This window comes from Ochotona curzoniae, unplaced genomic scaffold (assembly GCF_017591425.1).
Source record: "Ochotona curzoniae isolate NIBS_2020 unplaced genomic scaffold, NIBS_Ocur_1.0 scaffold_2587, whole genome shotgun sequence".
NCBI classification, from domain to species: domain Eukaryota; kingdom Metazoa; phylum Chordata; class Mammalia; order Lagomorpha; family Ochotonidae; genus Ochotona; species Ochotona curzoniae.
Window position 1 is genome coordinate 8,380,008 of NW_024467096.1, and position 20,583 is coordinate 8,400,590.

A 20,583-nucleotide genomic window follows, 5' to 3' on the forward strand; every position below is an offset into this window, starting at 1 on the left:
TACCGACTTAAACTTCGCTAGGACATTTTTAATCTGTCGAAGAAGGACTAACATTCATGTACTGAGAGTACACTGGGGTTTTAAGATCCAAATAAACTTACTTGAGGGGGATCTTCTGTTAACCAGCCTCCTTTTACGTGATGAATATAAACTGAATTGTCACAGAGAGTTCCTGGGTTTACAGATATACAGATGAAGACTAAGCAGCTACCATCACTTTATATACAAATGGTAACTTTTTAAAAATTGCTGTAACTTTTATTTGAAAACATCTTGCATTATGTTTTTGGAAAAGAAATGACACTGACACAATTAAACTAATACCACCACAAATGAGACAACAAGCAGGCAGTGACAGAAGCTAATGGCTATACCAATTGTATTATTTCAATTTCCCTTTGATACAATGAGATGACCACGCCGTTTCAACGACTTCTCCATTCCAAACACAGCTGATGGTCAAAGCGCCCAGAACACACATCAACTTTACCCTGTGACTTCAACAACTGTTTAGAAAGGTGGACAAGAGCAAGGAAAGGAGGCAGGCCAAAACTCGAGGCTTTCCTCTTCAGACATATGCACAGGTGGCGAGTTTCAGTGCAGGGTTCTGTAGAAATAAATTCAATTCGTCAGTATAGGTCTGGGGAGAGAAATGTACTGTTTTAAAACAAATTTTACTATGTCATCATCACAAAAATACTGACATGTAACTGTTTCAAGTTTTGTAGTTTCTTTATGAGCTGTTAACATTAATAAACTTCTAAAACATGATGTAAGCACAGAAAACATACCGGGACTAATTTTTCATGAAAAGAATTAAAACATGAAGTAACTGGTAGGGAAGCATTTGTGTATGGCTGTATTGGAGTAAATGCCAGAACCACCGTTACTCAAAAATTTACCTAAAAAAAGCAAAACTACCAGCTAAAGAAATGCATGTTAAATCTACAACTGAGAAATCATTTCCTTGGATATTGGGTAACCTCCACAAAACGGCCCGAAGGCAGCAAGGCTGCAACTCTGCGCATTTATTCTTCCATGGATTGTAGGGTTCAAAGCCAGGATCACCTATTCAATCCACAGATACTCTGTAACATTTACAGACTCACAGCTGGTGAGGTTCGGGTGTGCCTTTGAAACCGCAGACAAGTAGGAAACCAAGGGAAAACTGGGATGGGTCCCCCAGGCTGAGGGCCTCTGCGGGCATAATAACCGTGACCAAGCTGTTACGTCTGTGGTAACCTTCTCTTTAGACAGACAAAGGCATGTCCTCATGAGAACAAATTACTAACACTTTTAGTCAATCCAAATAAAAATACTTTTGCAAGTCTAATATGTAACATACATGTAATTATTCATTAACTATGAGCAATCAGCATTAAACAAATGCCAATTACAGTATAATGCCTTACATTTAGAAAATGTGTAACCTATATGTTACAAATCATCTTAATTCTTCATTCATCTTTATTTTCAAAATAAATCCTAGCAGACAAATTTAGGTCAGTCAGAAAGCAATCAAATTATTTAAAAATATTATACTTATGAGATTCGGAAGCTAGTTTCAGAGATCCACACAATGAAAATTATTACATACGTATCAAGCAGGATCCACTTAAACAGCAAATTATTTGGTTTAAAATAAAAAATTTGTGGTATTAGTGGCTAAATTTACACCTTGCATGCACCAGGATCCCATATGGATGCTGGCTCATATCTTGGCTGCTCCAATTCCCATGCAGCTCCCTGCTTGTGGCCTGGGAAGGCAGTCGAGGACAGCCCAAAGCTTTGGGACCCTGCACCCGCGTGGGAGGCGAAGTTCCTGGCTCCTGGCTCAGGATTGGTTCAGTTCTGGCAGTTGTGGCCTCCTGCGGAGTGAACTAGCAGAGAGAAGATCTTTCTGTTTCACCTTCTCTCTGCAAACTTGCCTTTCCAATAAAAAAAAAAAAATCTTTAAAAATACAAATAAAGCCAAAAACTGTGGATTTAGTCAGACCAATTTTACTTACTTAATACAATTTATTTCTCCTGATGAAGAGCTTCAATGAAAGCATCTAGTTTTTCTTGAATTTCTCTAACTTTCTCTGTGGAGATAAAACAATGCATTAGTGAAATAAAAACAAATTTATTTTTCAAAGGCAATGCAATGCCTCGAAGACCTTTATTCACTAAGCAGTTTGGTAATATGTATTTATCTGTTTAGAGAAAATTCTCACCATCCCACCTCACACCGCAACTTGTTCAGGTGGATGGGAATGCCAACTCAGCCATTTCTTGCAAGGGGAAGGAATGAATAATACATAGTTAAGCTAATGATTCTTCAGCACATAACACTGCTGAAGCGAGTACAAAATTACTGACTCTCACACACAGAGATACATACAGATTTTTGTACTGAACTGTAAAGATTTCTCACACTCATGAAGCCCAAATAGTAAGTCAAAGCTAGTAATGTCTAAAACATACAAAAATGTAAAACAATGCATTTTTTACAAAAGCAAATTGAAACACAGATGGGTAATCAGGTAGTGTTAAAATGAGTTTTTTTTTTTTTTTTTTTTAAGAGAGATTTAGAAAACTTACAACCCATTTCCTGGAAGTTAAGTGTATTTTTGACAGACTGACTTCCATTTTTAAAAACACCAGTTAAATCAATTAACATACTTATTTTCCTGAATAAGGCCACATTCTTAGTTTTATCATTAATTTGTCTAGTTGCTTGGAGACACACAGCCTGCCCTATTTTTTCCAAAAAATTTTCAGAGTTCCATATAAGTGCAGCTCATTAGCTAAAGAACTTTAACAAGCATAAGAGGGTAAGAGGAACACTTTTTCCAACAAATTTCAACAGAATTTTGCAAATTAATGAGGTCTTTGAAAAGTAATCTAACTTAAGTAGTACAACAGACAGACATCTCAGAGCCTCAGGAGCTCTTGCAAGTATTTCATTGGGAATAATACTGTATCAGACGAAGGGAGGGACTCCAGCTCCACTTGGTGTATCCTTTGAGTCCAATGGGGAATGCAAATGAGCTCTTGTCAACCTCTTGCCCTATCGCTGAGCTCTCTCCTCGCCTGGACAGACGGCAGTACAGTCGTTACCTCTCTTATAAGGGACTGGTCTTGAACAAGATCCATGTGCATTTGAAGACGCAAGAGCCAGTCTGATGCAACTGTCTGACTTACAAAGTCTAAAAAACAGAAAACTGCAAAATGTCCCTTGAAATGTTATACTTTCTGTAACTGGAGTATCAGGACATAGTCCTATCATGTCTTCAAGCCTCAGGAATGATGGAGAGGGCATTTGGGTGAGTTAATAAGAAGTAACAGACTGAGTGTACACATGGTGGAGGGAAAGGAGAACGGAGATAAATATTAAAAACAGCCGTTGTGATAAACACGTTCCTTCAACACTACTTAAAAAATCATTTTGTCACTTGTTCTCCCACCTAATGCACTGATACAATGTCAGAAATGCTATCCTATGTTTAGGAAGCATCCCATACTTCTCTCTTACTCTAGGTGTGTCAACTGTGTGTTTTCAAACTTGACAATTCACTTGGTCCTCATACAGTCCTGCAAGTGGCAGTGCTGAAGATGAGGCTCCTACAGCCTGGAGGGCTGACTTAGTCCACATTCTTCTGATTCAGAAGTATACTGATCCACTGCCATATGCTGATTCTAACAGTCATAAAGCAAAGGCTATCACATTCAGTCTATTTGTTGTCATGTAAAATATAACTTTTACATGAAACATGTTTGGTAAAAGACACAGACCAGGATAGTCACTGCTGCCTTCTAAGCAGTCCTATGCCAAAGGATGACAGAAACATTGCAAAACGCACTATCACAGTCTGATGGATATTACTAGATCTTAAGGGGACCAAAGCTACAAACATTTGGAGAAACTCTAGGAAAAACAATACTTACTATAAAACTGGACAAAAACTGTCCAGCATCTTCAGTGTCTAGAGTTATGTCTGGATTGGTACATACTTTAGAGGTACTCAGAAGTCCCCCTAATACATGGCACAGAAAATAAGGGATATGGACTAACAAGAAGAAATCTAATTGGCACACTTCGTAAGAGCAAGCCTGGAACAGGAAGCAGGGTACACATAAGCACGGAAGGTCAAGGAAAGCTGTCTGGTCGCACCTGCACCAGACAGACAACACAGAGAATATTCACATCTAACAACCTAGTAACAGTGCAAGAGATCAGTTTTAACTTAATTATGGTACCTTATTATCAAGGCCAAAATACACTGAGTGCATGATCAATCACCTGTAGCTGTGAAGACTACCCTCAGATTTCACGTTCTGCACGGAAGCTACTTTAAAATGGCAAGCAGTTTATTTTGTACACTTGAGTTCATTTAAATTTTGGATGGTTTTCATGATATCTTGCATACTAACTATGCCATATGACTGCACAAAAACTGACTTATTGATAAAAAAATGAGGTTGAAATTTAGTAACTAAAACTCTGCTTCTTTAATCTAATTCTAATTCTTTAAATTAATGAATGCATCAGTATCACAGTGTTTTTAAATTCCAAAGTTTGATTTCAGGACTACACAAATAGACACTAATAATGATCGAATTAAAGCAAACTTCCCTTTCCAGTCAATATCTGAATTAAATGCTCATACCTAGAAACCTCTTATAAAATCTGTGACTTACTTGATAAAGTAAACTAACTCAGGAAGGGATTAGCAAACAGCTATTTCTGCTGCAGAATTCTATATGCAGTGAATACTGAGTCTACTTTCCATTTACTCAATGTTTACTTAATAGATGAGCTATTTCAAACATCAATTCATTGTGCTCCTTGATTGAGTCATGAATATTCCAATAATCCCTAACTCATAAACCGGGAGCATCAGGGAACCGAGGTTCCTTCTCTTTTCTCCTTCCCTCACGTGACTTGACGCCCATTCACATTCCGGTCTCTTGATCTCCACATGAATGCTACTGCTGCTCTCATTTTGCTTTTTAGTCTTGTGATGCTGTTCTGAAAGTCTCCAATGTAGACTAATCTGTAATTAGGTTCTGAATACACTGTGAATACCAAAAGGCCAAACCTGGGAGAAGGTTCACCTCAGTGGTTAATAACAGTTTAGAACAGGAACAAAGAGGCACACACAAAACACTGCCACATGCACTGCCATAAATCTTCTACAATGTTTGATGCTTTTCAACAAGCATCAAGAAAAAAGCATCAAGCTTACTAATGCAGGGTACTTTAAGTGAAACACACATCCAAAGAATCAAATGTACCTTCACTAAACTGTTTTATAACATGCGGCATACGCATCTGGTATGAAATTTTAAGACACGCTGTAGCTGAGGCTCTGAGGCGGAAAGCTGTTCACTAGAGAACTGAATTAAAGAATACTTCTTGTTACTAGCAAATTTGTTCCTTATTAGACAGCTACTCTGAGCAAGTAACCTATAGAAGCTCAGTATTTACATAATTTTGGGCATTACAGAAACAAGGAAAGCTAACAAAAAGGTTCAAGGTGCTCAAAACATCTTCTATTTAGTCCAAAAAAATGTGCACTTTCCCAATCAGCACAAGAATCAATCAGACAGTCAGAAGTGCACAACTAAATCTAGCAACTATCTTCCTAATTTTAATCCTGCTGGCTTTGTTGTTATCTCCTCTTAGAAAGTCTTGGTCATTCTCAAGCAGAAGCATTAATACAGACAAACAAATTTTCTGCTTGTTATGAAAGAAGGTGGCATTAATTTACACATGCTGGAAAACACTGAGAATTAGGAAATGCAAAGCTAGGGATCCCAGGTTTCTGAGGTGTGGGAAGGCCAGTTTCATTTTATTATTCGGAAATTTAAATGGAAATCTTTTTTGGGCTACAATTATATCTGATACCCTGAAAATCAGTTATGCTGATTAGGAGTTTTAATTTGTGGTTCCATGTTTAATGAAAAATAATACAAAGCATACTGTTACAGGCAAAATCTTCTCAAACATGCGCTTCCTAGGTATATATTAATATAATTAATTCTTGTCCAAAATTTGTTTTTCGGCCACTTACAAAAAAAAGATTTATTTATTTTTTATTGGAAAGTCAGATATATAGAGAAGAGAGACACAGAGGAAGATCTTTCGTCCGATGGTTCACTCCCCAAGTGACCGCAATGGCTGGAGCATAGCCAATCCGAAGCCAGGAACCAGGAACCTCTTCCTGGTCTCCCATGCCAGTGCAGGGTCCCAAGGCTTTGGGCTGTCCTCCACTGCTTTCCCAGGCCACAAGCAGGGAGCTGACTGGGAAGCCGGACCGCAGGGATTAGAACCAGCACCCATATGGGATCCTGGTGCCCGCAAGGCGAGGACTTTAAACACTACACTATCGCGCTGGGTCCTTTCAGCCACCTTTGGTCTAACTTCTTTAACAATCCATGAAGTACTGTCATTAAGTGTGACTGTGGATGAGTCAGTCTTAGTTTCTTAACATACAGAATGAAGAAAATCTATCCAGAAATCAAAACTTATTTTAAAGTTAGGACTGAAATATACTACTGTGATGATATGCTTTCTTATGACTTATTTCTTAGTATCATTTTATTTATCTATTGTTATTTTTTTTAATAAAACATATAATCAAATTGCAGTACTATTCTCCCAGGGTGGCATAATTCATCTTGGGAGGAACTTTTTTTTTTTTTTTTTTGCAATGAATGTCTGTGAGGAACAGCAGGAACTGCTCACATGAATTATCTATTTAGAAAAAAAACCCTGTCATTTAAGATCACTCAGCCCCACGCAGCCCTTGCGGTGTAAGAGATGCTCATAAATATTCATTCATTCTTCATTCATTCACCGTTGAGTGACCTGACGCCATCAATACTTAATTCAAACATTAAAAAGATGATTACAGAAAAAGTTGAGTCCAAATCAATACGATTGAATAAAGAAGTTGCCTTAAGAAAGTCTATAAATTATGTTTTATCTGCTAACTATATAAATAGCTCACCAGCAATTTGTGGATAAAGTCAGACATTCTTATAGTATAACCATGGCTGCAAGGCGCCTCTTGGCTGTCAAGATATCTTTAAATAGTTTCTGTTTTGAAGCCTACTCCCCAGAAATGAAGGATTAAAGAGATATAAAGACCGAACATAAGACTTAGCTATCTATGTTCATCTATCAAGACCTAAATGTTGTATTTGCTCATTTAGAGTTATATTTCTTTACCTCTCAGATACTTCCTCTTTCATATAGAGACGGCAACCTTCATTTTAAGTAACTAGTAACGATAATGGATCGACCTTAACAAATACCAAGGAGCAGTATCGTTTGAGGTGCTGTCAATGTCCACATAAAACTCTGAACTTGTAGTACTGATACGTACAGGTTCAGCTGCAAAAAACAAACAATGATCTAGAAGATTATATGGGAGATGTATCAGGGCCCTCAGTAAAAGTCCTAAAAACGAACTAAAAGATACTCATTTTGATGTAAAGAATTTCAAAAATCCATACAGAATTTTATCACAATATACATTTTACATAAATTTTTAGAATATTTATTTGCAAGAATTTCAACTTTTTTGGTACCCAAATTAACTTAGTCTTTGTTTCCCACGAAGTTCTAAAATGTACTCACATTAATTCTTTTTTTTTTTTCACTTACTTATCTGAAAGGCAGAGAGAGAGACACAGAGAGAGAGAGAGCCATCTGCTAGCCCAATGGCAGCAGCCAGGAGCCTGCATCTCAGTATGGTTTCCCAAGAGAGTGCAGGGACAGGTGGACACGAGAAGGAAGTTGGTCCTAGGACTCCAATCTAGGTACTCCAATGTGCAGTGCAGGCAGCTATGGTGGCATCTTAACCACTACCTACCTACATCAATCATCTTTAGACCCTACCTATTTTTTTAGATAAGCCAAACCAGAACTACTTAGGTTGTCTGTCTACAGTGGGGAATACTAAAATAAACTGTGCCATGCAATTCATGATTACATGGACTCACCATTGGACTCGTGAACTGTTGTTGTGCCCAGCAAGGGGACTAGGGAGAGAACTTTCGGGAATATTTATGCTTCTAAGTAACTGTTGCAGGTTTGACTGAAGACCATCAGACAAGCAGTGATCTCAAAGAAGTCCATGCTAAAATAGTTGGAGTATATTGCTAGAAAAGTATACAGAACCTCTGGGCATGCATTTTGAAGGGATTACCAATCTTGAACCCAAGATTTTGATTTATTTCACTTGCCTGGATTTTCTTTTTCCTTCAACTTAAATATTTTTTATCTTCTGTATAGGGATGAATGTTTGTAAGAAGTCTCAAATATTTTTTGAATAAATCAGGGAATTAATAAACCAGTTCTAGTAAGTCTGTAGAAGGTATATATATGGCCTGGCACGGTAGCCTAGTGGATAAAGTCCTTATCCTGCATGTGCTGGGATCCCATATGGATGCTGGTTCAAATCCTGGTTGCTCCACTTCCCTGCCAGCTCCCTGCTTGTGGACTGGGAAAGCAGTCAAGGACGGCCCAAAACCTTGGGACTCTGCACCCATGTGGGAGACCCAGAGAAACTTCCTGGCTCCTGATTTTGGAATGGCTCAACTCTGGCAGTTGTGGCTCCTTGGGGAGCAAACCAATGGATGGAAGATCTTGTCTCTCCTTCACTCTGTAAGCCTGACTTTCCAATGAAAAAAAAGGAAGGTATATATAGCCATTGATGCACACTATATAGCACACTATACTAACAGTATATAGGTAATGATTTTTTGTTTTAGAGATTTATTTACTTTTATTTGAAAGGCAGAGTTACAGAGAGAAGGAGAAACAGGAAAAGAGGTCTTCCATCCATTGGTTGCAGATGGCTATGGCAATTCAAAGGCAAAGGCAAGGAGCCTCCTCCGGGTCTGTAACATGGGTGCAGGGACCCAAGCCCATCGGCAGGCAGGCAGTTTGGAAGAGGAGCAGCTGGGACTAACATCGACATTCATGTGGAATTCTGGTGCCATAGGCTGAGGCTTACAATGTCATGGCACCGGCCCCAGCAACGATTTTTATACCAGCAATCTGAGGACACACTACAAGGTAGAAAGGGAAGGTACACTACCTGTCATATTTAACATTCTAGAAATAATTCCTATACAGAAAAAAATTACTTTTATTTTTGCATAAATTTAGGAAAACTTAATGACTAAAATATGTACACTTATGTATTTACTTTCAGCAATAAAAGTAAAAAATGTTATTCTTAAGGAATTTGTTTAAGACAAAACATAAAAGTTAGATCTGTTTCAGAATTATTAGTCTACTGTGAATTGTTTCATTGTGAATCTAGTACATTACATGCTCCATACTTAAAAGCATCTATTAATCCCAATTATGGCCAAAAAAGATTGTTTTTACTATTTTTCAACTTATCAATGTATGACTGATATGCAAAAATTGTAAGGTGTACAATATAGTATTCTGATAGATGTAAAATTGTGAAATAACAATTACAATCAAGTTAATTCACATATTTATCACCTCATGAAGTTACTTTCTTTTCTGTGGTGAGTATTTAAGGCTTGGTCTCGGCAAATTCCAAGTTCGCACTGTAGTTTTACTAACTACATACAGTCACATTAGTGTATAGGAAGAACTCAAAAAATTTATGTGAAACAGAATCGGATGATAACTTCATTTTTTAATCCATGCTTTGCATTTTATTGGAATAGTTCTTCCATGATAAACATTTTCTATAGAACTTTGGAAGAATTCTCAGATGCATAAGTCTCAGAATGTTCTGCACCAAAATAAACTTAATTTTGATTACTTTAAAAAAGCTGTTTATTTCAAAAAAAATTTTTAATAGGCGCAGTATGTTTTATTATAATACACTGGTTTCTTTTCTCCAAAAAAGGTTCAAATATACTTTTTCAAAATCAATACATTCCCTTTTTTTCATACAGAAAAATCTAAGTATCAACACATTTTTAAAGAGTATGATTTTGGGAACTGATTGAGAGGAGCAGAAAAGATCTGTAAAATTTTTTCCTAATTAATTAAAATGTCTTCATGAAAATACAGTTTTTTTCCTTTTTTGTTTTCTTCTTAACTTATAAAAGTACATTTTAATCTGAATTTTGCTGGGAGGAAAGTTGAAATATTTTAAGAAACAGAAAGCCACCCAGGCAGCCCTTAAAGAGACAGGACATCATTTATCACTTGCAAAGACAGATTTATAAGAAGAGGGCCCCTTCTGTTCCTTTAAGACTGCAAAACAGATGGGAAGTGAATGGACAGTCAACGGGACAAGAAAACATATGGGCGGTGCTGCTGCTTGCCTGTTCCCAGCATAAGAAATAGGTCAAGATTGTAACTGCATGACTGGGTCCTGGAAAAGGTCTTTCTTCAAGCTGTTACAAATACTGCTCCTCATCCTGCTGTCAAACTGCTATAAATATTGGTTTGTCAAAAGACCTTCAGCGCTGAAGCTTTAAAAAGGAGGCCCAACACATGAATGTATCATGAGAATGATTCTTAAGCAGTCAGCTCATTCATGAAATTTTAAAAGGGAAAGAAAAGATTATGAAGACTGTAATAGACTCATGAGCCATACTAAAATTTTATGAAATAAATGTGGAATTAAAAGGTGAAGGCTTTAATTAAGAGAGATGAAATGCACAAATGAAATAGCAGTTCTATTTCTTAAGTAAGATGTGGCATTAGGACAAACTACTATCAAAGGCTGATTTTCCAAGTTTTCTGATACTTAGCACAATAAGGAGACGTCTTTACTGAACTAGGATGAGTGTCCCCTACGTGAAATGCTTGGGCTCAGAATGTTTCAGATGCTGCAGTATCTCCGTAGACCCTACCAGTTGGATGTTCCCAACCTAAAATTGGAACACTCCAAAGGGTGAAATTTTTTGTTTTACATAGGTGTTCAAAAATTTCAGATTGCAGAGCATTTCAGATTAGCATAATTTTCCCCATACTGGTTACAAAGCCAGATTACAGCTCAGAATATTGGAAACAACTTCAGAAGTAATTTCTCACATTCACTAAATTGGAAAACCACCCTCCAATTTTAAACCAAAAAGTTTAACTTGAAATCTTTTATGAGGAAACGGACAATCACAAAATTAAAACTACAATATAATTATATACATTGAGAAACTGGTTATCTATTTGAGGTGTGAAACTACTGCATACACCTTTAAGAGACAACACTGGTCCAGATTCTTCCTGATTAGTTACACTAGGAGAACATGTTTTAAAACTAACACATACTCAAAAGGACACAAATAAGGAGGTTACATTACATAAGCATGGTGGTTTAAAGTTACTCACATACATTCATTCAAGCCCAAATGAGTAGAATTACAAAACAGTCCCAAAAAAAGTTACTGTCTCTCAAACTGATAATTACCCCTGCTTTGCCATAAATACTAATTTAACTTATCTCCAGTGGCCACGACTTCCCCATGTGAACAATGGGGATAATGTATTACAAGCCTCTGATGATTCTGCAAGACACAAGGGGAACTTTTTCGAAACTGCAATGCACTATGTAAATCCGTGGCACCATTAGGGAAGCAGGATATTCATTTCAAAGGACCAAATGGTACAGCTTCACAGGCCTGAGCGCTAGCCTGGATCACTGCTTCTCTTGATGTTTAGTAATTTGGGAGGAAATAGCTTCACAAAAAATAGAGCATAAAGATTATAGAGTTAAGAAGGAAGTTGATGGATAAAAGTGGAAGAAGCAGGTAAGAGTTTCTCTGTGTAATAGAGAACAAGATAAAAAAAATAGCTGGATTATGTGGAATGATCGATCCGGCAGCTTTAAGACCAGATGTTGGGGCCATCTTTGAAGGAGAGACATGGAGAAGGCACACGTGGGAGGCAACAGTACTTTATACAGACCGTGTTGCAGAATGACTTTCAAAGGAGCCTGGTATTGCAAGATGTTACAACGAGGTGTCGGGAACACTTCATGCTACACTAAGTAACTGCTACCATAGGCTTTATTCTAATGTTGCTTAATCCTGTTAATAAACATTTTTGAAATTCACTTGCATCAAGAGATTTTCAACATGCTGCAGGAGCTGGGAAATAGAAACAATGGAACTGAAAATGGACTGGAGATATGGGGGTATAAAATGAAGTTGACCAGAGAGACTTTTTGTAAAAAAAAAAAATATCCTTCATAATCGGGTCCTGAGAGCTATGTTTAGGATTTGGTTCAACTATTTACAGTGGTAATCTATGGGTAGTGACAACTATTTTTTCTCAAATTTGCCATCTATATTGTTTAGTTTTCCCCAAATCCATATGCATTAGTTCTTCAAGTAAAGAGGGATTTAGTGTTAAAAAGAACCAAATGGGCCCGGCGCGGTGGCGCAAGTGGTTAAGGTCCTCGCCTTGCACGCTCGGGATCCCATATGGCTGCCGGTTCTATCCCGGCAGCCCCGCTTCCCTTCCAGCTCCCTGCCTGTGGCCTGGGAAAGCAGTCGAAGAGGGCCCAAAGCCTTGGGACCCTGCACCTGCGTGGGAGACCCGGAAGAAGCTCCTGGCTCCTGGCTTTGGATTGGCTCAGCTATGGCCGTTTGGGCCACTTGGGGAGTGAACCAGAGGATGGAAGATCTTTGTCTCCGTTTTTCCTTCTTGCCGTAAATTTGACTTTCCAATAAAAATAAATCTTTAAAAAATGTATGATTATTAAAAACAAAGTTAATTCTAACTGTAAAAACATTTTATTCTAATCTTTTTCATTTAGGATATAGTACATATTAATAGAGGGAGGGGAAAAAACCCCAATTTTGGTTTAATTATGTATACTTGCCTTTTCAACACCAAAAACATTTTTACTGTAATATATAAGTAAAACTCACTCTAAGACATTAGGAAATACAATATATAAATTACTAAAGAAACTTCCATCAGTTAAAACTCAAATTCAGAGCAAAACAAACAAACAAACAAAACACCTTCCTAATGAAGCACTTAGTATCAGTAGTCTCCAGACTATTTTCCTTTTCATGTTATGCTTGTATTTAATCAAGGTCCTCCAGCGTGACTTTAAAGGACAGACCACGAAAACTGTGCTTCCTTCTAAGAGCTCCGTTTGGAGTTGTGAACTTTGCCGTCAGCGGCTCCGAAAGCGCCTTCCGCGGCCTCGTGAGGAGCACTGCCGCCGGGGGACTGCTGCCCGGACACAGCGGCCTTCCCAGGCGCCACTCTGCTCCGTCTCAACTGGTTTTTCTTATTTTCTTTTTCTTTCTTTCTTTCTTTCTTTTTTTTTTTTTGTGGCTGTTTTTTCACCATAAATCAGAGTCCACTACATCCACTGGGCTCAAGAATACACATTTCTTCACTACCTTCCTTAGCTCCTTCACCTCGTCAATGCCACGCTATTATGAAAAGTGCTATGTTTAACAAGATAGAATTAAAAAAATTCAGTCACTTTACGCTGAAAAACAGAAAAAAATACTTTAAGAATCAAGCACATAACTATCTATTCTGTAGAAATATCAGTTTTCTTTTTTTCAAATATAAATATTTATTTCTAGTTATTAAGGTTTTTTGGTGAGCAGGGTGGACTGCTAAATAAGAGGTCACTGGTGGCCTCCACATAAGCGGTTTTGATATAGAGGAAGCCAGTCTGCAACACTGAGAGAGGGAATGATTAGCTTCTGGGGTAAGGCCAGCCAGTGAAAGCTACTCTGTAAGAAATGAGATGCTGGGCCCCTTACGGTAGCCTAGCAGCCAAAGTCCTCGTCTTGAACGTGCAGGATCCCACATGGGCACCAGTTCTAATCCCAGCAGCCCAGCTTCCCTTCCAAATCCCTGCTTGTGGCTGGGAAAGCAATCAAGGATGGCCCAAAGCCTTGGGACGCTGCACCCGCGTGGGAAACCCCGAAGAGGCTCCTGGCTTTGGACTGGCTCAGTTCTGGCCATTGTGGCCGCTTGGGGAGTGAATTAACGATGGAAGATCTTCCTCTCTGTCTCTCCTTCTCTCTGTATGTCTGACTTTCCAATAAAAATAATAAAATTGCAAAAAATAAAAAATAAAAAGAAAGAAAGAAATGAGATGCTGGTACTGGCTTTCTGGAGACATACGAGGATAGGTTATTTGGGATGAGTTAGCTTACACCATACCTCCTCTCCTGCTCCACCTTTTCAAATTGAAGCGAAGAGAAGAAAGGGGCTAACGAAGATTCTGTATCCAAAGATCATAACCAAACATTCACTGGACATGCATGATGCAAGCATGGTGAATTCAGGTGTGAAATCAAATCACTTTGGCAAAAGGATCAACCACAAAAACATGAACATATTTTCCTTTTTCAAATTCTTTTGGGAGTTGATCATTTTTTGTTTACAGTGGGCTGTATGCACTGTACTGAACTCAGCAACACTACATAATACCTGAATAAGGTTTTAATTTATGAAGGAAGGCTGATAAGTAGGTATGAGGGAAAAAACCAGTTTAAATTCAAGCAATAATGAAAGGGGCACAATGAAAAAATGCAAGAAAAGAGAAAAATGGGAAAGATAGCTTAGAGATGTGCTAGAAACAGAGAGATGAAACGGTGCGGAGGCCTTATCTTGGTCAGCCACGACAGCAAGTTACTGAGCTGCATAACGGATGCTGCAGGAATAATCTTTACAGTTCCTGCTTTTGCTCCAGGGTACCTCATTTTACTCATTGGTGGTTATTTTTGTTCATGAAAAAACGTTTTCATTTTTAAAAACTCCTCTAAACCTAGGTCCCTAGATTTCTATAACTTAGTATGACTTTTTCCTCCTTTAAAATTCATCTTTTTGGTAAGTCCACAGAAACAAAATCAACACAGCACTGCGGTTGTAGTTCAAACAACCAACTAAATTTCCAACAGTTATAATATCAGACTCTACAAAAGCACACGTTAAATAGGGTGACAAGCTGTCCTGCAGTGGAGGAAACCAGTGCAGGAGCAGGCACAGGGGAGGATGGTGGATGGGAGATTCACCTATGCAGCCTTGTCAAGACATCCATGTTAGAGTCCCACCTGAGAAAAAAGGCTCAAGCACAGAATTTCCCTCCCATGCATTTTTAAGTTCCAAATTATGAGTATAATAATTGTTCAGGCTGATGTCCAGTTTCATCCACTTCAGGGACACTATTTTCAATCTATCATGTCCCCAGGATCTGGCAGGTCTGGAATCTTGAACCCTTTCTAAACATACAAGAACAAAATCATTTTGGCTAACTAAGGATATATACTTAGCTAGGTCCAGACTATTTCTAAATCAAATTTTAACACAGCATGAAGATATTCTTTATGTAACTATACTTTAAATTAGGATTATGTTTTAGAGGGGCCAGGGTGGAGGTAGAATGGGTTAAGCTACTGCCTGCAAAGCAGTACCATATGGAAGTGGAGATGGGCTGTTTGGGCCTTTGCATGCACTAGGCAGCTCAGGGGAAGCTGTTGGCTTCTGGTTTTGGCCTGGTCCAGCTCTGACTTGTGCATCTGGGGAGTGAATGAGCAGATGCTCCTATATTTCAAATAAATAAAATAAATCTTAAAAAAATTTTTTTGAGTCTCTAAAAGAATGTTCTCAAGAGTCAAGAACCTATGGTATGTGTATCTTCTAATATTAGCTATTTAAACTGGCATTCTCTTGTGGCTCCTTTTTTCATTACCGTAATTAAAAAAAATCTACAAATATATCTGTTTTTGTCAAATGGCTAATATTAATTATGAATAAAGGTTTCATCTTAAAAATGATCGTCATTATTGAAATCTGGCAACTCAGAAGAAATAACTTCCAGGTCTAGTCTGTACTTTTGAGTTTTACACTTAAAACTGAATATCATGCAGACGAAGACATAAAGGCTGTAACACTGCTGCTTTCTGAACATGCAGAGAAGGCCCAGGACAGAGGGCAAGAGCAGACTGGGAAAGCGAAGCGACACAAAGACGAGCCCCCATGGCATTGTACACTCCCGCAGAAACAAACTTCACGTTTCCAGAAACAATTGCTTGCTGTCTGGGAGATGCTCAGGCATCAAACAATAAAGGATGGTCAACAGAGGCAAGAGGCCGCACACGCCGCGGCTTGGGCTCCTCTCCCTAATCCCTCTGAGCTCTGCTAAAAAGGCCAGCTGTTGCCACCTCGTGTAGGCAGTCAGCAGAGCAAATGAACTGCAGGAAATAAAAGGCCAGAGATATTGGAAAATTCTAATTTATGAGCCTAGTTAAGCTAACTGGTTTTTAATATTAAGAATATCAAACTATACCACTAAAATAAATCTGCACAATGGTAGCCCAAGTAAAGGAATTCACCTCTGTTCACATTCTGCTGCCAAATCAAATGTTGCTATGAATTTACTCAGATTTCACTGGAGTATGTCTTCAGCTCTCATAAAGTACAGGAAACACAAAGATACTGAAACTTAGGAAAAGATGCTTTAATACTCTCAAACTAGCTGTTACAAAAACAGCTATTATTATGTTCAGCTAAGGATTTCATGGTTGTAGTTGTAATAGCTAAACCTTAGGACTCTGAGGGTGGACACAACAATACTGAAAATCTCTCAGTTTGGGGTAACGATACACTTCATTAGGGTAAAATCTGACATATCTGGAGACATGTTTAAAACTCATAAAGACAAAATGAACTTCCTTTCATCTGTTTGGCGACTTTATCTACTTTAATGTTACAAATGTTCCTTCATGAGATGCTTGGTCACAGTTTTCACATAGTTTAAAAGCTTGAATTTCAATATTTCTCATATTGCAGGAAGTAACCAGCATGCCAATGTATATCACCAGCATCGCTAATAGATGTCTTTCTGACCCAAGGATACTGTTAATGAAGAAAGCTCCCCAAAATGAAGAACAATTTCATGTAACTGTATTTTTAAAGGTTTAGCTCCTACTTCATTTGTAAAATGAGAAAAACAACTACACCTAGGTTGAGGAGAATCAAGTCAAAGAGGAAAGCCTTTAACGGAATATCCGGCATACAAAAAGTATTCAAGTATTTACTAAAATGTCAAGTTTTAATATGAAAAGAATGTATTTTAAAACAAGGAAGAATAGATTCCTTAAACCTCACAAGAACACCCTAAATGACTACTAGTGAACCTTTTATTCTTGGGTATCAGTGATTTTTCTGATTGTACGCATAGAAAATGGTAAGTATACTATGCACTCTAATAAACAACAGTTAAGAAAAAAAAAAGCCAAGTTCAAACTCCCAAGCAACACAACAGAGGTATCTTAGAACAAGACAGGGAGCAAGTTACAGCAAAAGTCTGTGAGATGATAGTATTTTTCACTTGTTTTCTATGATAACAAATACAAAATAAATTTCATAAATCATAAAGTAAATCACAATAGAAAGAACTCTCTTTTCTTTTTTAAAGATGTATTTATTTTTATTGCAAAGTCAGATATATATAGAGAGGAGGAGAGACAGAGAGGAAGATATTCCATCCAATGATTCACTCCCCAAGTGACCGCAATGGCCAGAGCTATGCCGATCTGAAGCCAGGAGCCTGGAACTTCTTCCAGGTCTCCCATGCGGGTACAGGGTCCCAAGGCTTTGAGTCAACCTATACTGCTTTCCCAGGCCACAAGCAGGGAGCTGGATGGGAAGTGAGGCTGCTGGGATTAGAACCAGTGCCCATATGGGATCCCAGTGTGTTCAAGGCGAGGATTTTAGCCACTAGGCCATTGTGCTGGGCCCTAGAAAAACTCTTTACTTCAGGCGTGGTGCGGTAGCCTGGTGGCTTAAGTCCTCACCTTGCACATGCTGGGATCCCACATGGGTGCTGGTTTATAACCTGGCTTTCTACTTCCCATCCAGCTCCCTGCTGGCCTGGGAAAGCATCTGAATATGGCCCAAAGCCTTGGGACTCTGCACCTACGTGGGAGACCTGGAAGAAGCTCCTGGCTCCTGCCTTTGGATCGGCTCAGCTATGTCCATTTGGGCACCTGTTGAGTGAACCAGCAGATGTAAGATTTTTCTCTGTGTTTCTCCTTCTTTCTGTAAATCTGACTTTCCAATAAAAATAAACAAATGTTCAAGAAAAACTCTTTGATTTACTTCAATAAAAGTTACAATGGATACCCAAATAGAGTTAACCCAGGTTGACACTGTATATAAATAGCTATAAAAACTTCTTGAATTATTTGGCAGCCAGCATTGTGAGGAAGCAGGTAGAACTGTCACCTGTGGGGTGCGGGCTCCCATATGGGTACTTGTTCAAGTCCTGGCTGCTCCACTTTCAAACCAGCTTCACGTCTGGGAAAAGCAGTGAAAGATGGCCCAAGTGCTGCTGGCCCCCAGCACCCATGTGGGAGACGGAGAAGCAGTTTCTGCTTCTGGCTTCAATTCGGTTTGGCTTAGCCCTGCCATTATGGTTATCTGGCAGTGAACCACTAGATAGATGACTACGGGACAGTTGTTTTGTAGATGGTGACTTGATCTGGGCTTCTCTGATGTGTTGTTTTGACTGAACTTAAGATATAGATCTTTATTTAATAAAAGTAATTTTATTTACTCGAGAGGCAGAATTAAGGGTAGGAGAGAGAAAGCAGTTCTTTCCATCTGCTGGTTCACCTGCCAAACGGCCACAAGAGCCAGGGCTTGGTCAGGCTGAAATCAGGGGCCAGGGACTCAATCTGGGTGTCCCAGGTGGGTGGCAGGGCCCCAGGGACTTGAACCGCCTCCTGATGCTTTCCTGGGTGCATTAACAAGAAGCTGGGTCAGAAGTGGAGCAGTTGGTGCTTGAAAAGGTGCACAATATAGGATGCCGGCAGCATAACTTGCTCTGCCACAGTGCTGGCTCTGTGACAGAAACCTTTGGTAATAATATTCTAGCGGGGACACCACATTTTTCTACTTGAATTCTATAAGGTAGAACATAGTTTTGATAGGATAGTAACTGGTAACATTAACTTTGTCCATTTAATATGATGATTCCCAGACTTCTCCAGCATAAAGTTCTCATTTAGCTCTTCTAATGAATATTTTTTATGATTATATAAATATTCCATCCATAGTTATTAATTTATTTACTTGTGTATATAATCACCAACTCATGGATTCCTATTTTACTCAGTGAATAACAATGTTAGCATCATGACTTCTTCAAAGTGGTGGCTTACTCTCCAAATGGCCCCAGTAGTTGGGAGTGGGCCAGGCTGAAGCCAGGAGCTGAGTATTCCCTCTGGGTCCCTCACATGGTGGCAAGGACTCAGGAACTTGGGCCATTACCTGCAATCTTTCAGAGAGTGCATCGGCAGGAAGCTGGAACGGGACCAATCTCAGGACTGTAATGTAGGCACTCCAACACGGGATAACGGTATCTCCAAGTGAGACTAACTGCTTTTCCTGCCATTATTTATTTGATGTGCAGATGTTCTCAGGTTTGGTCCGTTGGAGACTCCTCAAGATAGCCTCTTTCGGGCCTGACGTGATAGCAAAGTGGTTCAGGTCCTCGCCTTGAATGGACCAGGATACCATATGGGCACTGGTTCTAGTCCTGGCGGCTCCACTTCCCATCCAGCTCCCTGCTTGTGGTCTGGGAAAGCAGCTGAGGACGGCCCAAGCTTTGGGACCCTGCACCCGCGTGGGAGACCTGGAAGAAGCTCCTGGCTTTGGATCGGCATAGCTCAGCGCCAGCCATTGTGGCCGCGTGGGGAGTGAACCATTGGATGGAAGATTTTCCTCTCTGTCTCTCTCTGTACATCCGCTTTTCCAATAAAATAAAAAATCTTAAAAAAAATAAAAACGATAGCCTCTGTCCTGTTGACATGTTCTTATGTTCTTTCTTTCTAAAATCTAAGATGCCTCAGGCTCACTCTGTCCCCTTCCTGCTCCAGCTATGGAATCTACCTTCAAAATAAACCTTCTCTAGATTAGAACAGAACAACATACTATTTCTTAGGTGCTCATCTTAGGGGATAGCAGTTAGTGAATCTCCAAAGCAACGACAGTGACTTAAAACAGGGCAAGTTTAAGACTGGCAAAAATATGAATGCACCAGAATTTCAACAATCCCTTAATCACTCTATTGTCCACTGTTCTGAAATTACAGTAAAGCTGCCTGATTCCCTCTTTCTCCAAACTCTATGAGCAAACACACCATATTCTAATGGAAAATGTACCCATATAGTACACATATGTACTCGTATAGCACAGTAGTAACTGCAAGCATCTGTGACCACATTCCCCAGTATCACATTAAGGACAACAGGAAGGAAAAGGCACTCAAGACTCCTTTCAACCGAGGGACAAAGTCATGGTTCGTTGCCTTTGGTGTGACTGATGAAGCTGTGTCACCCGTGAGACAGTTCCTTCCAAGCACATTATCTGGTACATTAACACCACCATAAGTTCATATGTGCAGATGCGGTAAATTGTTTTAAGAGACTTAGAAGACTACATTCTCAGATCACCAGAGAACGCGGGGCTGGGCTTGGCAGTGTACATATCTGAGTTGGTAATACTCTTTCTTTAAATAAACCAAGTAGGAGTGGACAGCGATGGATTATACAAGGTTTAATACAAAACATGAAAAGAGCTTTTTCAATCAATACAAATTTATA

General features: G+C 39.0%; 1 protein-coding gene across 8 annotated transcripts in view; it reads right to left on the minus strand.

Moving 5' to 3' along the window:
* Positions 1 to 282: 282 nt before the first annotated feature.
* The window catches only part of OPA1 (OPA1 mitochondrial dynamin like GTPase), a 76,398-nt gene continuing 56,097 nt past the window's right edge, over positions 283 to 20,583 (minus strand). For 7 of the 8 annotated variants that reach the window (XM_041003041.1, XM_041003036.1, XM_041003040.1 and 4 more), the window contains one exon: positions 2,010 to 2,084. In XM_041003041.1, the coding sequence (XP_040858975.1) occupies positions 2,020 to 2,084 (65 nt within the window). In that variant the 3' untranslated portion in view covers positions 2,010 to 2,019. Of the gene's footprint in view, positions 608 to 2,009; positions 2,085 to 20,583 lie in introns of those variants that run through there. The other variant, XM_041003032.1, reaches the window with a different exon arrangement.